General features: G+C 42.1%; 1 protein-coding gene across 2 annotated transcripts in view; it reads left to right on the top strand.

The window, feature by feature from the left end:
- The window catches only part of samd4a (sterile alpha motif domain containing 4A), a 45,155-nt gene that overhangs the window by 19,383 nt on the left and 7,744 nt on the right, over window positions 1–18,028 (top strand). The window contains exons 3-11 of one of the 2 annotated variants that reach the window (XM_058628752.1): window positions 361–999; window positions 5,303–5,590; window positions 7,295–7,404; window positions 7,861–7,947; window positions 8,269–8,515; window positions 8,589–8,674; window positions 8,872–8,990; window positions 9,197–9,416; window positions 16,594–16,720. In XM_058628752.1, coding sequence (XP_058484735.1) covers window positions 361–999; window positions 5,303–5,590; window positions 7,295–7,404; window positions 7,861–7,947; window positions 8,269–8,515; window positions 8,589–8,674; window positions 8,872–8,990; window positions 9,197–9,416; window positions 16,594–16,720 — 1,923 coding nt within the window. The remainder of the gene's footprint in view (window positions 1–360; window positions 1,000–5,302; window positions 5,591–7,294; window positions 7,405–7,860; window positions 7,948–8,268; window positions 8,516–8,588; window positions 8,675–8,871; window positions 8,991–9,196; window positions 9,417–16,593; window positions 16,721–18,028) is intronic. The other variant, XM_058628753.1, reaches the window with a different exon arrangement.

The following is an 18,028-nucleotide window of genomic DNA, read 5'->3' as shown; positions in this document are numbered from 1 at the left end:
AATATCACCACACACACACTAATGTCATCACAGGGTAATATCATTTCACACAGGCTAACATCATCAAAGGCTAATCTCATCACAGGCTAATATTATTTCACACAGGCTAATATCATCAAAGGCTAATATCATAATATCATCACAGGCTAACATGTCTAAAGCGGTTGCTGTGTTTAGCCCCGGGCTAACTAACTGCCCACTGACATAGACAACAATAAAAGATAATATAGAGCGGTTCCATCAGCAGCCTACAGACACTGAATCAAACAGGACGTCCACCTTGGATGATGAACAGCAGGATTGTGTATTTTCAGCTGTGATTGAACTGACTGTTTTCTTTCGTCCTCTGTTCTCTGACAGGAGTGATCAGCCAGTGGCAAAGTGAACCTAAGGAGCACGTCATCTCACTGGTCCTCACACATCTCCCACTGCTCAAACCTGGCAATGTTGAAGCAAAGGGCGAGTACATGCGTCTGCTGCCACGAATACTGGCTCACACCATAGAGCACGGCCACCACCTGGAGGAGTCTCGCCAGCTTCTGTCCTATGCTCTCATTCATCCAGCCACCTCCTTGGAAGACCGCTCTGCCTTGGCACTGTGGCTCAACCACCTGGAGGAAAGGGCCGCTGCCCGGGGAGACTCACTGGAGCGGCCCCCTCCTGCTGGGCCCCACCATCATCACCATCATCACCAGTCAACACCATCATTAACCCTCTCCACATCTGGTTCCTCCTCGTCCTCCTCGTCCTCCTCCTCCACGAACACCTCTTCATCAGGCAACCTTTATTCCTTGCATCACCACCAGCGCTATGGCTCAGACGATCGTCTCAATGGATGGCAGAGCTCCAGGGACTCGGGGTTGGGCGGAGGGTGGCAGCAGCAGCAGCAGCAGCAGCAGCAGCAGCAGGGCTGTGAGAATGGGCATCTGCTTCTCTACCCATCATCCTCTGTGCCAACAACCTTAAACACAGTTGGAACTGGCGGAGGCAGTAACACGAGTAAGTGAGATCACAGTCTCTCGTCCTATGTTCAACCTTCTTCCTTCTTCTTCTTCTTCTTCTGTGGTGTAAAAACATCACAGGATCCTCACAAGAGAAATACATGCAGAAGATTATTATCACAACACACAACACTTTGTATTATAAAAGAGTGATGGTAAGACTTTTAGCTGTGTTTGAACCTTTCATAAATATTTATCCTTGGTTCAAAAATGAGTGTTTGATGGTTCACTTCCCACAAGATTTACCTGATGGTGTCATTATCTTTTACCTGGATTAAGATTAAGTTAAAATGTTTCTTTTCCTTTATTTCCTTTGGTAAATTACATAAGTTTCAGTGATGAAAAGACTTGGGCAACATTAGAAAACACACATCGTGGTATCAAAGTATATCATCTGATAACTCCTGATCACTCTTTTTACACCAGCGTCTTTAAGTCAAACACAGTGACTCAGTTCAACTCAGTTCTGTTGAACTCCTTGAGTCCACTACAAGCTCTGTGGCGAGAAACCTGCTCTCTAAACAACCTCCAAAGCAACGACAGCGGCTCTGTGAGGAGGACAGAAACACGGAGAAGTGAACATAACTATGGTCAGAGCAGGATATTTCCAGACAAGAATGTCAGGGCTCTGTGTTTTTTCTGGGACATGAAAGAAACAGCTGAGGTTTATAAATAAAGACACATTTAAAGCTCTGCTCACCGCGAGAAACTGCCTCTTTAGTTTAGACTGCAGGCAGCTTCAGCCTCACAAGAACCTCAGGATTTACTTATCCTAACTTAACAGACACAGACAGACAGACACAGAAAAACACGGACAGACACACTGACACAGATATACACAGACAGACACACAGACACAGACAGACAGACAGACAGACACACGGACACAGACATACACAGACCGACACACAGACACAGACATACAGGGACACAGACACAGAAAAACACGGACACAGACAGACACACAGACACAGACAGACACACGGACACAGACAGACACACGGACACAGACAGACACAGACAGACACACAGACACAGACATACAGGGACACAGACACAGAAAAACACGGACACAGACAGACACACAGACACAGACAGACACACGGACACAGACAGACACACGGACACAGACAGACACACAGACACAGACAGACACAGACAGACACACAGACACAGACATACAGGGACACAGACAGACACAGACAGACACTGACACAGACATACACAGACAGACACACAGACACAGACATACACAGACAGACATACAGGGACACCGACAGACACACGGACACAGACATACACAGACAGACACAAGGACACAGATATACACAGACAGACACTGACACAGACATACACAGACACAGACAGACACACAGACACGGACACAGACAGACACACGGACAGAGACACAGACACGCTCAGCAAATGCTTCTCTCATCTTATGTTAGTCCTCATAATGAACCTGTCATTGTGGTGATGGTGATGGTGATGGTGATGATGATGATGATGATGATGATGATGATGATGATGATGACCATGATGACAGCAGTAGAACTGTGACGTCCACACTCACAGCTGAACCAGCAGCCCTTTCCCTTGTAAGGTCGTCTTTGTGGGAGACTGTATTTAGGGAAAATGGTTAATATTCAGGGACTGGAACTTGTAATGTTAGCTGGGCACCTATTTTAAACAGGGCCATGAAGTCCTATACATAGCGCCAACAGTAAGAGGAGCACATATAGGAGGATAGAGAGCGGGGTATTGGTGGCAGCTGACCTGGTCACAGTGGCGACGCTAAAAGCTCCCTGGCTTTTCATTCACCTCCTTCTACAGGAACAGGCCATGATGCCACGACTGCTAGGGTTTGACTTTGGTTTGGAGCTCTGATGTCACTCATCACTCACCACTCATCACTCACCACTAATCACTCATCACTCATCACTCATCACTCATCACTCATCAATCATCACTCACCACTCATCACTCATCAATCATCACTCATCAATCAACACTCATCACTCATCAATCATCAATCATCACTCATCACTAATCACTCATCACTCATCAATCAACACTCACCACTCATCAATCACCACTCACCACTCATCACTCATCAATCATCAATCATCACTCATCAATCATCACTCATCACTCATCAATCATCACTCATCACTCATCAATCATCAATCATCACTCATCACTTCATCACTCATCACTCATCACTCATCACTTCATCACTCATCAATCATCAATCATCACTCATCAATCATCACTTATCACTCATTACTCATCAATCATCAATCATCAATCATCACTCATCAAGCATCACTCATCACTCATCACTCATCAAGCATCACTCATCAATCATCAATCATCAATCATCAATCATCACTCATCACTCATCAATCATCAATCATCACTCATCACTCATCAAGCATCACTCATCACTCATCAATCATCACTCATCAGTCACCACTCACCACTCATCACTCACCAATCATCACTTATCACTCATCAATCATCACTCATCACTCATCACTCACCAATCATTACTTATTACTCATCAATCACCACTCATCACTCATCAATCATCACTCATCAATCATTACTTATTACTCATCAATCACCACTCATCACTCATCATCAATCATCAATCATCAATCATCACTCATCAATAATCACTCATCAATCATTACTTATTACTCATCAATCACCACTCATCACTCATCATCAATCATCAATCATCAATCATCACTCATCAATAATCACTCATCAATCATTACTCATTACTCATCAATCACCACTCATCAATCATCAATCATCACTTATCACTCATCAATCATTACTCATTACTCATCACTCATCACTCATCAATCATCAATCATCACTCATCACTCATCAATCATCACTCATCACTCATCAAGCATCAATCATCAATCACTCATCAATTATAACTCATCAATCATCACTCATCAATCATCAATCATCAATCATTAATCATCACTTATCACTTATCACTCATCAATCATCAATCATCAATCACTCATCAATTATAACTCATCAATCATCACTCATCACTCATCACTCATCAATCATCAATCATCAATCACTCATCAATTATAACTCATCAATCATCACTCATCAATCATCAATTATCAATCATTAATCATCACTTATCACTCATCAATCATCACTTATCACTTATCACTCATCAATCATCACTCATCAATCATCACTCATCACTCATCACTAATCAATCATCAATCATCAATCATCAATCACCACTCGTCAATCATCAATCATCAATCACCACTCATCAATCATCAATCATTACTTATTACTCATCAATCACCACTCATCACTCATCAATCATCACTCATCAATAATCACTCATCAATCATTACTCATTACTCATCAATCACCACTCATCACTCATCATCAATCATCACTCATCAATAATCACTCATCAATCATTACTCATTACTCATCAATCACCACTCATCACTCATCAATCATCATCAATCATCACTCATCACTTATCAATCATTACTCATTACTCATCAATCACCACTCATCAATCATCACTTATCACTCATCAATCATTACATATTACTCATCAATCACCACTCATCAATCATTACTCATCAATCATCACTCATCAATAATCACTCATCAATCATTACTCATTACTCATCAATCACCACTCATCACTCATCAATCATCATCAATCATCACTCATCACTTATCAATCATTACTCATTACTCATCAATCACCACTCATCAATCATCACTTATCACTCATCAATCATTACATATTACTCATCAATCACCACTCATCAATCATTACTCATCAATCATCACTCATCAATCATTACTCATCAATCATCACTCATCACTCATCAATCATCACTCATCAATCATCAATCATCACTTATCACTCATCAATCATCACTTATCACTCATCAATCATCACCTATCACTCATCACTCATCAATCATCTCTTATCACATTCCTGGAAGTATCAAAAATCATGTGAGAACCATCATTGATATTTCGTGTTATTTGGCTCCTCCTCCTCATCAGCTGCCTCACTTTAATTTCTCATGTTGATCTTATTAAAATGACAAAGCACATGTGAGGGCCGGGACAGGCAGGTCTAATCACTTATTATCTAAGCTTTCCATTAAAAGGCCCACAAATGTATACGTAGGACCTTTAGGAACGATGGAGACCATTCTGGTTCTTATTTCAGGCTTGCTGCCTTAAACCCTCACCTGATTAGTCTTGCTGTGTTTTTGTAGTTCTAACGAGTGGAGGTGGCAGCCAGCAGCACAGTCCCCTGAAGCGCTCAGTGTCTCTAACGCCTCCCATGAGCGGCCCTAGCAACCAGCCTCTGGGCCATGTGTGGCTCTCTCAGGAGGATCTACGCACTGCTAGAGGCCCAGCCCCAGACCATGCACCTCTCTCACCCCAGAGCAGCATTGCTTCCTCAGGCAGTGGAGGCAGTGAGCACCTGGAAGAGGCTTGTTTAGGAGGAGGTTCAGGTCTTCATCGTAGTTCCTTTCATGAGGAGGGCAGTGGCATGAGGGGTAAGTAAGAAGGACAGGTGTGATGTCAGCCATGTTAAGGCAGTGTCGTTGAATTTTTATTCATTTGAAATATAAAAGAACAACTAAACCAGAGTTAGGACCAGAGGCCCAGATTCTGTCGCCCCCTGTGGACTCCTGCCATCGTCTTATCGCCTCCATCAGTCATGACAAAGCAAACTCTGCTGTAGTGAGACAGGTTAGTGAGAAGAAGAGCTGATGAACTCAGACAGATGGGCGGAGCCACCAGCTTTACAGACATAACGAAGCTGGGCAGGGGCGGAGTCACAGTGAAGGCTGAGAGGCCGACAGGTAGACTGAGGCGAGGCGTGGTGACAACACAGCAACAACACAGGTGAAGTACAGGGGAAAAGGTGTCACATATGTCTATATACAGTACTGTATATATATACAGTACTGTATATATATACAGTACTGTATATATATATATGTATATACAGTACTGTGCAGAAGTTTCAGGCACCACCAGCTCTGTTGTTTTTTTCTGTCAAATTCTGTGATCATTGGAATGAAGTGATGCGACTTAAAGCTGCTCTTATATATTAGAGCTGCTACATGTGTATGTCATAGAGTCAAACCTGGCGTCATAGAGGTTTTTTACAGCAGATATTTCTTTCAATGAAATAGATTTACCAGTTACATGAATTAAGGTTCCACTCACACAGTATTAACAGAGCGGTGTTATTGTTCAAGTGTAAGGGTAGATCATGCTAAATACTTGACACCTGCAGAGGAGGGTTTTTTTTCTGGATGTGTTCCAGTAAAGTGAGATAGAAAGAATTATCCTCTATTGTCGTTATAGCACTGCTGAAACAACAACAACATCTAATGGTGACCTAAGACTTCTGCTCAGTACTGTGTATATATATATATATATATATATATATATATGACATATACAGTACTGTATATGTGTGTGTATTAGACTCATGAACATGTGTCGTGAGCACGTGTGCAGAGAGAGAGAGAGAGAGAGAACGATCTTTCATCTTCTCATTTGTCCCTTAAATCAATGATGGTTGTCTTTATTGGTCGATGCTGCTTCCAGTGATCATAGATTATTTATTGTTCTTGTTTTCACACAACAATTCTCTCCAAAACAACACATTTAAGATATGATTTAAAGGTAATCATAACCAAGTCTGTGCATATAATTAAACATACAGTATGTATAGTGTTGTGATGCTATTTTAAATGTGTAATAGATTTATCAGAGATATTTAACTAAGCTAATGGCTCACAGTCCAGAGTAGTGGCAGAAAACACTTGTTTGATGGTTGTTGATCCAGTCAGAGGTCAGAGGTCAGAACTGTTGACACTGAGGCAGTCACTGTCTACACTTTAGACTTTAAATAACTGTTGATCCTTTGGTGAAGTCTCGTCATCCATTTAAAGAGGAAAACAAAAGTGATATTTCATCAAAAGCCAGAAGAATTTAGTACCATTTGTGTGTTAATGCTAATAAGGGCAGCCCGTGGCCAAGTGGTACCCCTGAGCAAGGTACCCAACTCCCAATGCTCCCCGGGCACTACTCGGGTGTGGCAGCCCACTGCTCCTAATTCTAGGATGGGTCAAAATGCAGAGGAATACTTTCCCTAAGGGGATTAATAAAATTAAACTTTAAAACTTTTTAACTTTAATAAAGACACCCAGGACAGTGTAACCTGTGTGTCCTCTGACCCTCAGATGTCCCTACATGGCTGAAGAGTCTCCGTCTTCATAAATACGCCGCTCTCTTCTCCACGATGACCTATGATGAGATGATGTCACTGACTGAAGAGCAGCTGGAGTCACAGGTTTGTATTTCCTTCTGTTCAGTCACATTATATTCCTTCTTGTGATTGTCACATTATAGAAATGAAGGCTATATTTAATATAAGGAGACGATGGTGTTCTTCATATTAGTCCTGGATTAAAAGAACTGAGCTCACACAACGAGGTTTAGTAAAGTTGTCCCGCTCAGAATAAATGAATCCTCACGTCACTGCAGTCTTTTCTCACACAGAGGATGTCGCTAAAATTAACACACTTCACCAGGAAGTCGGTACTTCCTGCAGGTGCTGTCTGTCTGTCTGTCTGTCTGTCTGTCCGTCTGTCTGTCCGTCCCCACTGAGCCCAAAGACACCGCTCCCTGTTGTATGTGAATGTTGTTTCTACATATCTACATATATATACTCACACATGTGTGTGTGTGTGTGTGTGTGTGTGCGTCCTCCTCACTTACATGTCGATCAAAACTCTTTTCCTCACAGAAAGTCACTAAAGGAGCGAGACACAAGATTGTGATCAGCATTCAGAAGCTCCGAGAAAGACAGAACCTTCTGCGCAGCCTGGAGAAGGTCAGAGTCTTTCTATCATTACACACCTGGTTTTCCTCCTCTGTTGAAAGTGTTGTTCTAACACTGATGGAGCTGTGTGATGGAAGAGCGTCATTGCTCTCGTCCCACCTGAAAATAAATCAAAATAAAAAGTGCTGTTTATTCTATAGAATAATGAATTATGATGTTTAAGTAGATGATTTATTTTAGTCTGACTTCATTCTCTGTGCTTTTATCAGCAATGGCTCCATTTTATTGTTAAGAGCCAAGAGAATTTAAAACAATGACACATAGATATGTAACGATGTATCGTTTATTAAACATGTTTTCATTTACCACCAGGACGTGTTGGAGGGCAGTAACCTGCGCGCACCACTGCAGGAGCTTCACCAGATGATCATAACTCCCATCAAAGCTCTCAGTGGCAGTGAGGAAGCCTCTCTGCAGCGCTGCCTCCTGAGCTCTGAGGGTAAGAGCGCTGCACCTGGTTCACACCTGACTGCTGGAGGTGGTGGGGAGGCGGAGTCAGGTACAAGCGTGATTGCAGAGGGGGATCTGCCTGGACAGTTCACCCGTGTGATGGGCAAAGGTGAGCTGCAGTTTGTTTTCCTTCATGGAGTAAAGACATGTTTTTAATGTCTACATTGTTCCCTCTCTCTCAGTCTGTACCCAGCTGTTGGTGTCGAGGTCAGACGAGGATAACATCAGCTCCTACCTGCAACTCATCGACAAGTGCCTTATCCACGAGGTACACGTGTGCACCTCATCACATGCAAGGAGTACACGTTAACCCTCAAACGTCTTAAAATCAATAATGAAATCATCATCATTAGTATTAAAGTATGATGTCATACTGAAAGTGAAGCAGTATCAGGCTTCACATTTCCTCTCCTTTCATCATTGATTCATTCATACTCCCTGTTCTTTCCTTCTCATTGCTGTCAGTCCTTCACTGAGACGCAGAAGAAGAGGCTGTTGTCATGGAAACAACAGGTCCAAAGACTGTTCCGCTCCATTCCCAGGAAAACTCTGCTCGACTTAGCAGGATACAGACAGCAGAGGAGGTACACACACACACACACGCACAATCATTTAAAGCCTTTAATAAAACAAGTGTTTTTATTATAATAACTGATCAGTTATTTGATCCTATGGATTTGAAATGTGTTAAAAACACAGTGACATGTGGTAGAGTGACAGAGGACAGGACATGAGAGGACCTGTTCTCCTGATATCTGTCCCTCATCCTCACTTGTGTGTCCTGCTGCAGTCGTTTTGGTCAGTCCAACTCTCTGCCCACGGCTGGTTGTGTTGGGGGCAGCGTGTCGACCAGGAGGAGCCTGAGACAGTTCCAGATGCCTTCCAGGAGTTTACCAGGTGCCCGGCTGGGTCTGCAGGGGAGTGGAAGTCTGCTGGGACCCACAGCGCGGAGCAGCAGCAGCAGCAGCAGCAGCAGCAGCACAGCCACCGGTCCTAAGCAGGGCACACAGGTGAGAACAGCTGTGACAACACAGGACAATAAACAGCCGATCGCTATTATTTACCGTTTATATTAGATCACAATAAACAGCCGATCACTGTTATTTACTGTTTATATTAGATCACAATAAACAGCCGATCACTGTTATTTACCGTTTATATTAGATCACAATAAACAGCCGATCACTGTTATTTACTGTTTATATTAGATCACAATAAACAGCCGATCGCTATTATTTACCGTTTATATTAGATCACAATAAACAGCCGATCACTGTTATTTACCGTTTATATTAGATCACAATAAACAGCCGATCACTGTTATTTACTGTTTATATTAGATCACAATAAACAGCCGATCACTATTTACCGTTTATATTAGATCACAATAAACAGCCGATCACTATTTACCGTTTATATTAGATCACAATAAACAGCCGATCACTGTTATTTACTGTTTATATTAGATCACAATAAACAGCCGATCACTATTTACCGTTTATATTAGATCACAATAAACAGCCGATCACTATTTACTGTTTATATTAGATCACAATAAACAGCCGATCGCTATTATTTACCGTTTATATTAGATCACAATAAACAGCCGATCACTGTTATTTACTGTTTATATTAGATCACAATAAACAGCCGATCACTGTTATTTACTGTTTATATTAGATCACAATAAACAGCCGATCACTGTTATTTACTGTTTATATTAGATCACAATAAACAGCCGATCACTATTTACCGTTTATATTAGATCACAATAAACAGCCGATCACTATTTACTGTTTATATTAGATCACAATAAACAGCCGATCACTGTTATTTACTGTTTATATTAGATCACAATAAACAGCCGATCACTGTTATTTACTGTTTATATTAGATCACAATAAACAGCCGATCACTATTATTTACTGTTTATATTAGATCACAATAAACAGCCGATCACTATTTACCGTTTATATTAGATCACAATAAACAGCCGATCACTATTTACTGTTTATATTAGATCACAATAAACAGCCGATCACTGTTATTTACTGTTTATATTAGATCACAATAAACAGCCGATCACTGTTATTTACTGTTTATATTAGATCACAATAAACAGCCGATCACTGTTATTTACTGTTTATATTAGATCACAATAAACAGCCGATCGCGATTATTTACCGTTTATATTAGATCACAATAAACAGCCGATCGCTATTATTTATCGTTTATATTAGATCACAATAAACAGCCGATCGCTATTATTTACTGTTTATATTAGATCACAATAAACAGCCGATCGCTATTTACTGTTTATATTGGATCACAATAAACAGCCGATCGCTATTATTTACCGTTTATATTAGATCACAATAAACAGCCGATCACTATTTACTGTTTATATTAGATCACAATAAACAGCCGATCGCTATTATTAGGGTTCGAGCAACAAGGTTGCAAGAACCCTATTGAAATGCAAAAGATTATTATTATTATTATTAGGGTTCGAGCAACAAGGTTGCAAGAACCCTATTGAAATGCAAAAGATTATTATTATTATTATTATTATTATTATTATTCCTAAAAGTAAATCGCATTTTTGAGGCCTTTCCCATACCCCAAAACTCACAGATTTTTGTGACCGCATCAATCCTGGTGTAAATTTACGTCTGAAAGTCGTTCGGGGAAAATGCGTGGAAAATTGGAAGTGGGAGGGGCTAAAAAGTCACGCAAAAAACTTCTATTAGGTCAACTCATGTCGGGTTTAACGTACGTGAACGAAACTTGGTGCACACGTTCATTAGGTGGGGACAGTCAAAAAAGTCGATGACAACTTTCCCGTGAAACCTACAGGAAGTCCGCCATCTTGGGTTGATTGGCCATTTTTGGGCGATTTTGGCGAATTCGCAGCAATGGTATTTGAACTATCTCCTCCTAGAGTTTTCGTGCGATCACCTTCAAACTTGGTGAGGTCCCTGTGGACCAGTTGAGGAGCTCACGGTATCAAAAGCTTTTTCAAATGTCGCACGGCGCACGAGATAGGGGGCGGCAAAGTTCGTGATGATTCTGATGTTTCGCATCAGAAAAACAAAACTCTTATAACTTTGCGATGGAAGGTCCGATCCGAACCAAACTTGCTACCATTGATGATGGGCCATGGCTGAAGACGTCTATGAAAAAACGGTGAAGTTTGAAAACAGCGCCTCCTTGTGGTGAAAGAAAATACACCAAAAAAAAGTTTTTTTACGATTTCGGGAATAACTTTTACACAGATAATCGTACCGCACTCAAAATTGGTGACAACGGTCAAAACACATGGTAGATGATGTGTGATCAATATGACGACAAATCGTTTAACGGTGTTGCGATGGCAACAACGCAAAGTCGGATTTTTGGGACAAAAAATCAAAGTGCTACAACTTCGCGAATCCTGGTCCGATCTGAACCAAACTTGCTAGGATTGATGATAGTCCGGCCCTAAAGACGTCTATATGAAAATATTCAATTTCGAAAACAGCGCCCCCTGGTGACAGCAGACAATATGACAGCTGGTATTTCAATTATCTCCTCCTAGAGCTTTTGTGCGATCACCTTCAAACTTTATGAGATCAATGTGGACGAGTTGAGCATCAAAAGTTATCAAAAGCTTTTTAAAATATTGTATGGCGTACGAGATAGGGGGCGCCAAAGTTGGAGATAATAATAATTTTTCACAACAGACAGTGAAACTCTTATAACTTCGCGATGGAAGATCTGATCCCAACCAAACTTGCTATAGTTGAGGATGGTTAGTTGCTGAAGACGACTATGTTGCTGAAACGGTACATTTTGAAAACAGCGCCTCCTGGTGGTGGTAGAAAATTCTAAAAAAAGAAACTGTTACAACTTTGCCAATCCTGGTCCGATCTGTACCAAACTTGCAAGGATTGATGACAGTCCGGCCCTGAACACATCTATATGAAAATATTCATTTTCAAATACAGCGCCACCTAGTGACAGCAGACAGAATTACATTTATAGTTTTTGATGCTGCTCCAACAGGGATTGTTGTATCCACTTGAAACTTAGTATGTGGGACCCCAGACCCTTCCTCAACATGTCCGTAAAAGGTCACCTCCCTACAGGAAGTGGAACGCCCGAAACAGGAAGTAAAGTCTTACATTGTCCGATTGACACGAAACTAGATATGTGAGTTACGGGACCTTCCCTGAACATGTTTACGGAGACGAACAGGAAGTCGGCCATTTTAAACAGGAAGTGCCTTCTAACTTTGCCGTACGTTGTCCGATTTGCACAAAACCTTATATGTGACACCAGGGACCTGTCCTGAGCATGTCCGTAAAAGGTCACCTCCCTACAGGAAGTGGAACGCCCGTAACAGGAAGTAAAGTCTTACATTGTCCGATCTGCACAAAACTTGATATGTAAGACAAGGGAAGTTCACTGAACACGTTTACGGACACGCACTTGACCGAACAGGAAGTCTGCCATTTTAAACAGGAAGTGCCCTATAACTTTGCCATACGTTGCCCGATCCCCCTCGAAATTTGGAACGACATGTGCAGGGACGCCGCTGAAAATAACTAGTACTGAAAATAACTAGTACCGCGCGCGGTGAATGAACGGGTGAGAGCGCGAGGCACGCGGGGAGCCGTGGCACACGGCGACCCGCGTGGGTCGGCTCGAACCCGTTCAGAACCGCGCGCGGTACTAGTTATTTTTATTATTATTATTCCTAAAAGTAAATCGCATTTTTGAGGCCTTTCCCATACCCCAAAACTCACAGATTTTTGTGACCGCATCAATCCTGGTGTAAATTTACGTCTGAAAGTCGTTCGGGGAAAATGCGTGGAAAATTGGAGGTGGGAGGGGCTAAAAAGTCACGCAAAAAACTTCTATTAGGTCAACTCATGTCGGGTTTAACGTACGTGAACGAAACTTGGTACACACGTTCATTAGGTGGGGACGGTCAAAAAAGTCGATGACGACTTTCCCGTGAAACCTACAGGAAATCCGCCATCTTGGGTTGATTGGCCATTTTTTGGCGATTTTGGCGAATTCGCAGCAATGGTATTTGAACTAACTCCTCCTAGAGTTTTCGTGCGATCACCTTCAAACTTGGTGAGGTCCCTGTGGACCAGTTGAGGAGCTCACGGTATCAAAAGTTTTTTCAAATGTCGCATGGCGCACGAGATAGGGGGCGGCAAAGTTCGTGATGATTCTGATGTTTCGCATCAGAAAAACAAAACTCTTATAACTTTGCGATGGAAGGTCCGATCCGAACCAAACTTGCTACCATTGATGATGGGCCATGGCTGAAGACGTCTATGAAAAAACGGTGAAGTTTGAAAACAGCGCCTTCTTGTGGTGAAAGAAAATACACAAAAAAAAAGTTTTTTTACGATTTCGGGAATAACTTTTACACAGATAATCGTACCGCACTGAAAATTGGTGACAACAGTCAAAACACATGGTAGATGATGCGTGATCAATATGACGACAAATCGTTTAACGGTGTTGCCATGGCAACGACGCAAAGTCGGATTTTTGGGACAAAAAATCAAACTGCTACAACTTCGTGAATCCTGGTCCGATCTGAACCAAACTTGCTAGGATTGATGATAGTCCGGCCCTAAAGACGTCTATATGAAAATATTCAATTTCGAAAACAGCGCCCCCTGGTGACAGTAGACAATATGACAGCTTGTATTTCAATTATCTCCTCCTAGAGCTTTTGTGCGATCACCTTCAAACTTGGTGAGATCAATGTGGACGAGTTGAGCATCAAAAGTTATCAAAAGCTTTTTAAAATATTGTATGGCGTACGAGATAGGGGGCGCCAAAATTGGAGATAATAATAATTTTTCATAACAGACAATGAAACTCTTATAACTTCGCGATGGAAGGTCTGATCCCAACCAAACTTGCTATAGTTGATGATGGTTAGTTGCTGAAGACGACTATGTTGCTGAAACGGTACATTTTGAAAACAGCGCCTCCTGGTGGTGGTAGAAAATTCTAAAAAAACAAACTGTTACAACTTTGCCAATCCTGGTCCGATCTGAACCAAACTTGCAAGGATTGATGACAGTCCGGCCCTGAACACGTCTATATGAAAATATTCATTTTCAAATACAGCGCCCCCTGGTGACAGCAGACAGAATTACATTTATAGTTTTTGATGCTGCTCCAACAGGGATTGTTGTATCCACTTGAAACTTAGTATGTGGGACCCCAGACCCTTCCTCAACATGTCCGTAAAAGGTCACCTCCCTACAGGAAGTGGAACGCCCGAAACAGGAAGTAAAGTCTTACATTGTCCGATTGACACGAAACTGGATATGTGAGTTACTGGACCTTCCCTGAACATGTTTACGGAGACGCCGTTGACCGAACAGGAAGTCGGCCATTTTAAACAGGAAGTGCCCTCTAACTTTGCCGTACGTTGTCCTATCTGCACAAAACCTTATATGTGACACCAGGGACCTGTCCTGAGCATGTCCGTAAAAGGTCACCTCCCTACAGGAAGTGGAACGCCCGAAACAGGAAGTAAAGTCTTACATTGTCCGATCTGAACAAAACTTGATATGTAAGACAAGGGAACTTCCCTGAACACGTTTACGGAGACGAACAGGAAGTTGGCCATTTTAAACAGGAAGTGCCCTCTAACTTTGCCGTTCGTTGTCCGATTTGCACGAAACCTTTTATGTGACACCAGGGACCTGTCCTGAGCATGTCTGCAAGAGATGACCTCCCAACAGGAAGTGGAATGCCCGAAACAGGAAGTCAACTCTAAGATTGTCCGATCTGCACAAAACTTGCTATGTAAGACAAGGGAAGTTCCCTGAACACGTTTATGGACACGCACTTGACCGAACAGGAAGTCTGCCATTTTAAACAGGAAGTGCCCTATAACTTTGCCATACGTTGCCTGATCCCCCTCGAAATTTGGAACGACATGCGCGGGGACGCCGCTGAAAATAACTAGTACTGAAAATAACTAGTACCGCGCGCGGTGAATGAACGGGTGAGAGCGCGAGGCACACGGGGAGCCGTGGCACACGGCGACCCGCGTGGGTCGGCTCGAACCCGTTCAGAACCGCGCGCGGTACTAGTTATTTTCAGTACTAGTTATTTTTTACTGTTTATATTAGATCACAATAAACAGCCGATCACTATTTACTGTTTATATTAGATCACAATAAACAGCCGATTGCTATTATTTACTGTTTATATTAGATCACAATAAACAGCCGATCACTATTTACTGTTTATATTAGATCACAATAAACAGCCGATTGCTATTATTTACTGTTTATATTAGATCACAATAAACAGCCGATCACTATTTACTGTTTATATTAGATCACAATAAACAGCCGATCGCTATTATTTACTGTTCATATTAGATCACAATAAACAGCCGATCACTATTATTTACTGTTTATATTAGATCACAATAAACAGCCGATCACTATTTACTGTTTATATTAGATCACAATAAACAGCCGATCGCTATTATTTACTGTTTATATTAGATCACAATAAACAGCCGATCACTATTATTTACCGTTTATATTAGATCACAATAAACAGCCGATCGCTATTATTTACTGTTTATATTAGATCATCTGTCTCTCTCTCTGTCTGTCTCTCTCTCTCTGTCTCTCTCATCCTTTACAATCAGAGGAAATACCTCAGTTCCTCCTCATGCTGGATCTTCTGGTGTGGCACAAGAGTGTAGATGTGTACAGAGAGAGAGAAGAGAGGGAGGGAGGGAGGTGTGTGAGTCATAGTTTGGGAGAGGTATCTGTGGTGTATGAGGGGGAGGAGGAGTTATGACAGAGAGAGAGAGAGAGAGGCAGTGAGAACACTTCACAGGCATTTCCTGTTTTTCCCTGGGCTCTGGAGAGTCATGGGGGGGGGGGGGGGATTCATGTAGTCATTGGGTGTAAACCTGACCTGATGGTGGGGGTCAGGGGTCAACTGTGAACTCAATCTGACATGGAACTTTTTGGGTTGTGATCATGTGATTGATAAAAAAAAACTGTGTGGAGCTAACAGGAGGGGGAGGAGCTTAAGTTTGATCGATCTATATTCTGACATCATTACATTATGACATTGATTGATTGATTGATTGATTGATTGATTGATTGATTGATTGATTGATAATCTCCCACTCAGGGTCTGTGGTTTGCTAACCCTGGAGGAAGCAACAGTATGCCGAGCCGGAGCCACAGCTCTGTGCAGAGGACCCGATCACTGCCTGTCCACACCACGCCCCCAACCATGCTCATGTTCCAGCAAACTGGTGAGAACACGTAATCCTCAATAATCCAGAGAGTTTGTGACTGCTTCACTCTGTCACTGTGTCAGACGTCAAATAATCCAGAGAGTTTGTGACTGCTTCACTCTGTCACTGTGTCAGACGTCAGATAATCCAGAGAGTTTGTGACTGCTTCACTCTGTCACTGTGTCAGACGTCAGATAATCCAGAGAGTTTGTGACTGCTTTACTCTGCCACTGTGTCAGACGTCAGATAATCCAGAGAGTTTGTGACTGCTTCACTCTGTCAGACGTCAGATAATCCAGATAGTTTGTGACTGCTTCACTCTGTCACTGTGTCAGACATCAGATAATCCAGAGAGTTTGTGACTGCTTCACTCTGTCACTGTGTCAGACGTCAGATAATCCAGAGAGTTTGTGACTGCTTCACTGTGTCAGACATCAGATAATCCAGATAGTTTGTGACTGCTTCACTGTGTCAGACATCAGATAATCCAGAGAGTTTATGACTGCTTCACTGTGTCAGACATCAGATAATCCAGAGAGTTTGTGACTGCTTCACTCTGTCACTGTGTCAGACATCAGATAATCCAGAGAGTTTGTGACTGCTTCACTGTGTCAGGCATCAGATAATCCAGAGAGTTTGTGACTGCTTCACTGTGTTAGACATCAGATAATCCAGAGAGTTTGTGTCTGCTTCATTCTGTCACTGTGTCAGACATCAGATAATCCAGAGAGTTTGTGACTGCTTCACTCTGTCACTGTGTCAGACATCAGATAATCCAGATAGTTTGTGACTGCTTCACTGTGTCAGACATCAGATAATCCAGAGAGTTTGTGACTGATTCACTGTGTCAGACATCAGATAATCCAGAGAGTTTGTGACTGCTTCACTGTGTCAGACATCAGATAATCCAGAGAGTGTGCGACTGCTTCACTGTGTCAGACATCAAATAATCCAGAGAGTTTGTGACTGCTTCACTCTGTCACTGTGTCAGACATCAAATAATCCAGAGAGTTTGTGACTGCTTCACTGTGTCAGACATCAGATAATCCAGAGAGTTTGGGACTGCTTCACTGTGTCAGACATCAGATAATCCAGAGAGTTTGTGACTGCTTCACTGTGTCAGACATCCGATAATCCAGATAGTTTGTGTCTGCTTCACTGTGTCAGACATCCGATAATCCAGATAGTTTGTGTCTGCTTCACTGTGTCAGACATCAGATAATCCAGAGAGTTTGTGACTGCTTCATTCTGTCACTGTGTCAGACATCAGATAATCCAGAGAGTTTGTGACTGCTTCACTCTGTCACTGTGTCATACATCAGATAA

Source organism: Solea solea, chromosome 5, assembly GCF_958295425.1.
Source record: "Solea solea chromosome 5, fSolSol10.1, whole genome shotgun sequence".
In the NCBI taxonomy this organism is placed as follows: domain Eukaryota; kingdom Metazoa; phylum Chordata; class Actinopteri; order Pleuronectiformes; family Soleidae; genus Solea; species Solea solea.
Note: the sequence above shows the minus strand (reverse complement) of the source record. Positions and strands in the feature narration are given on the sequence as shown.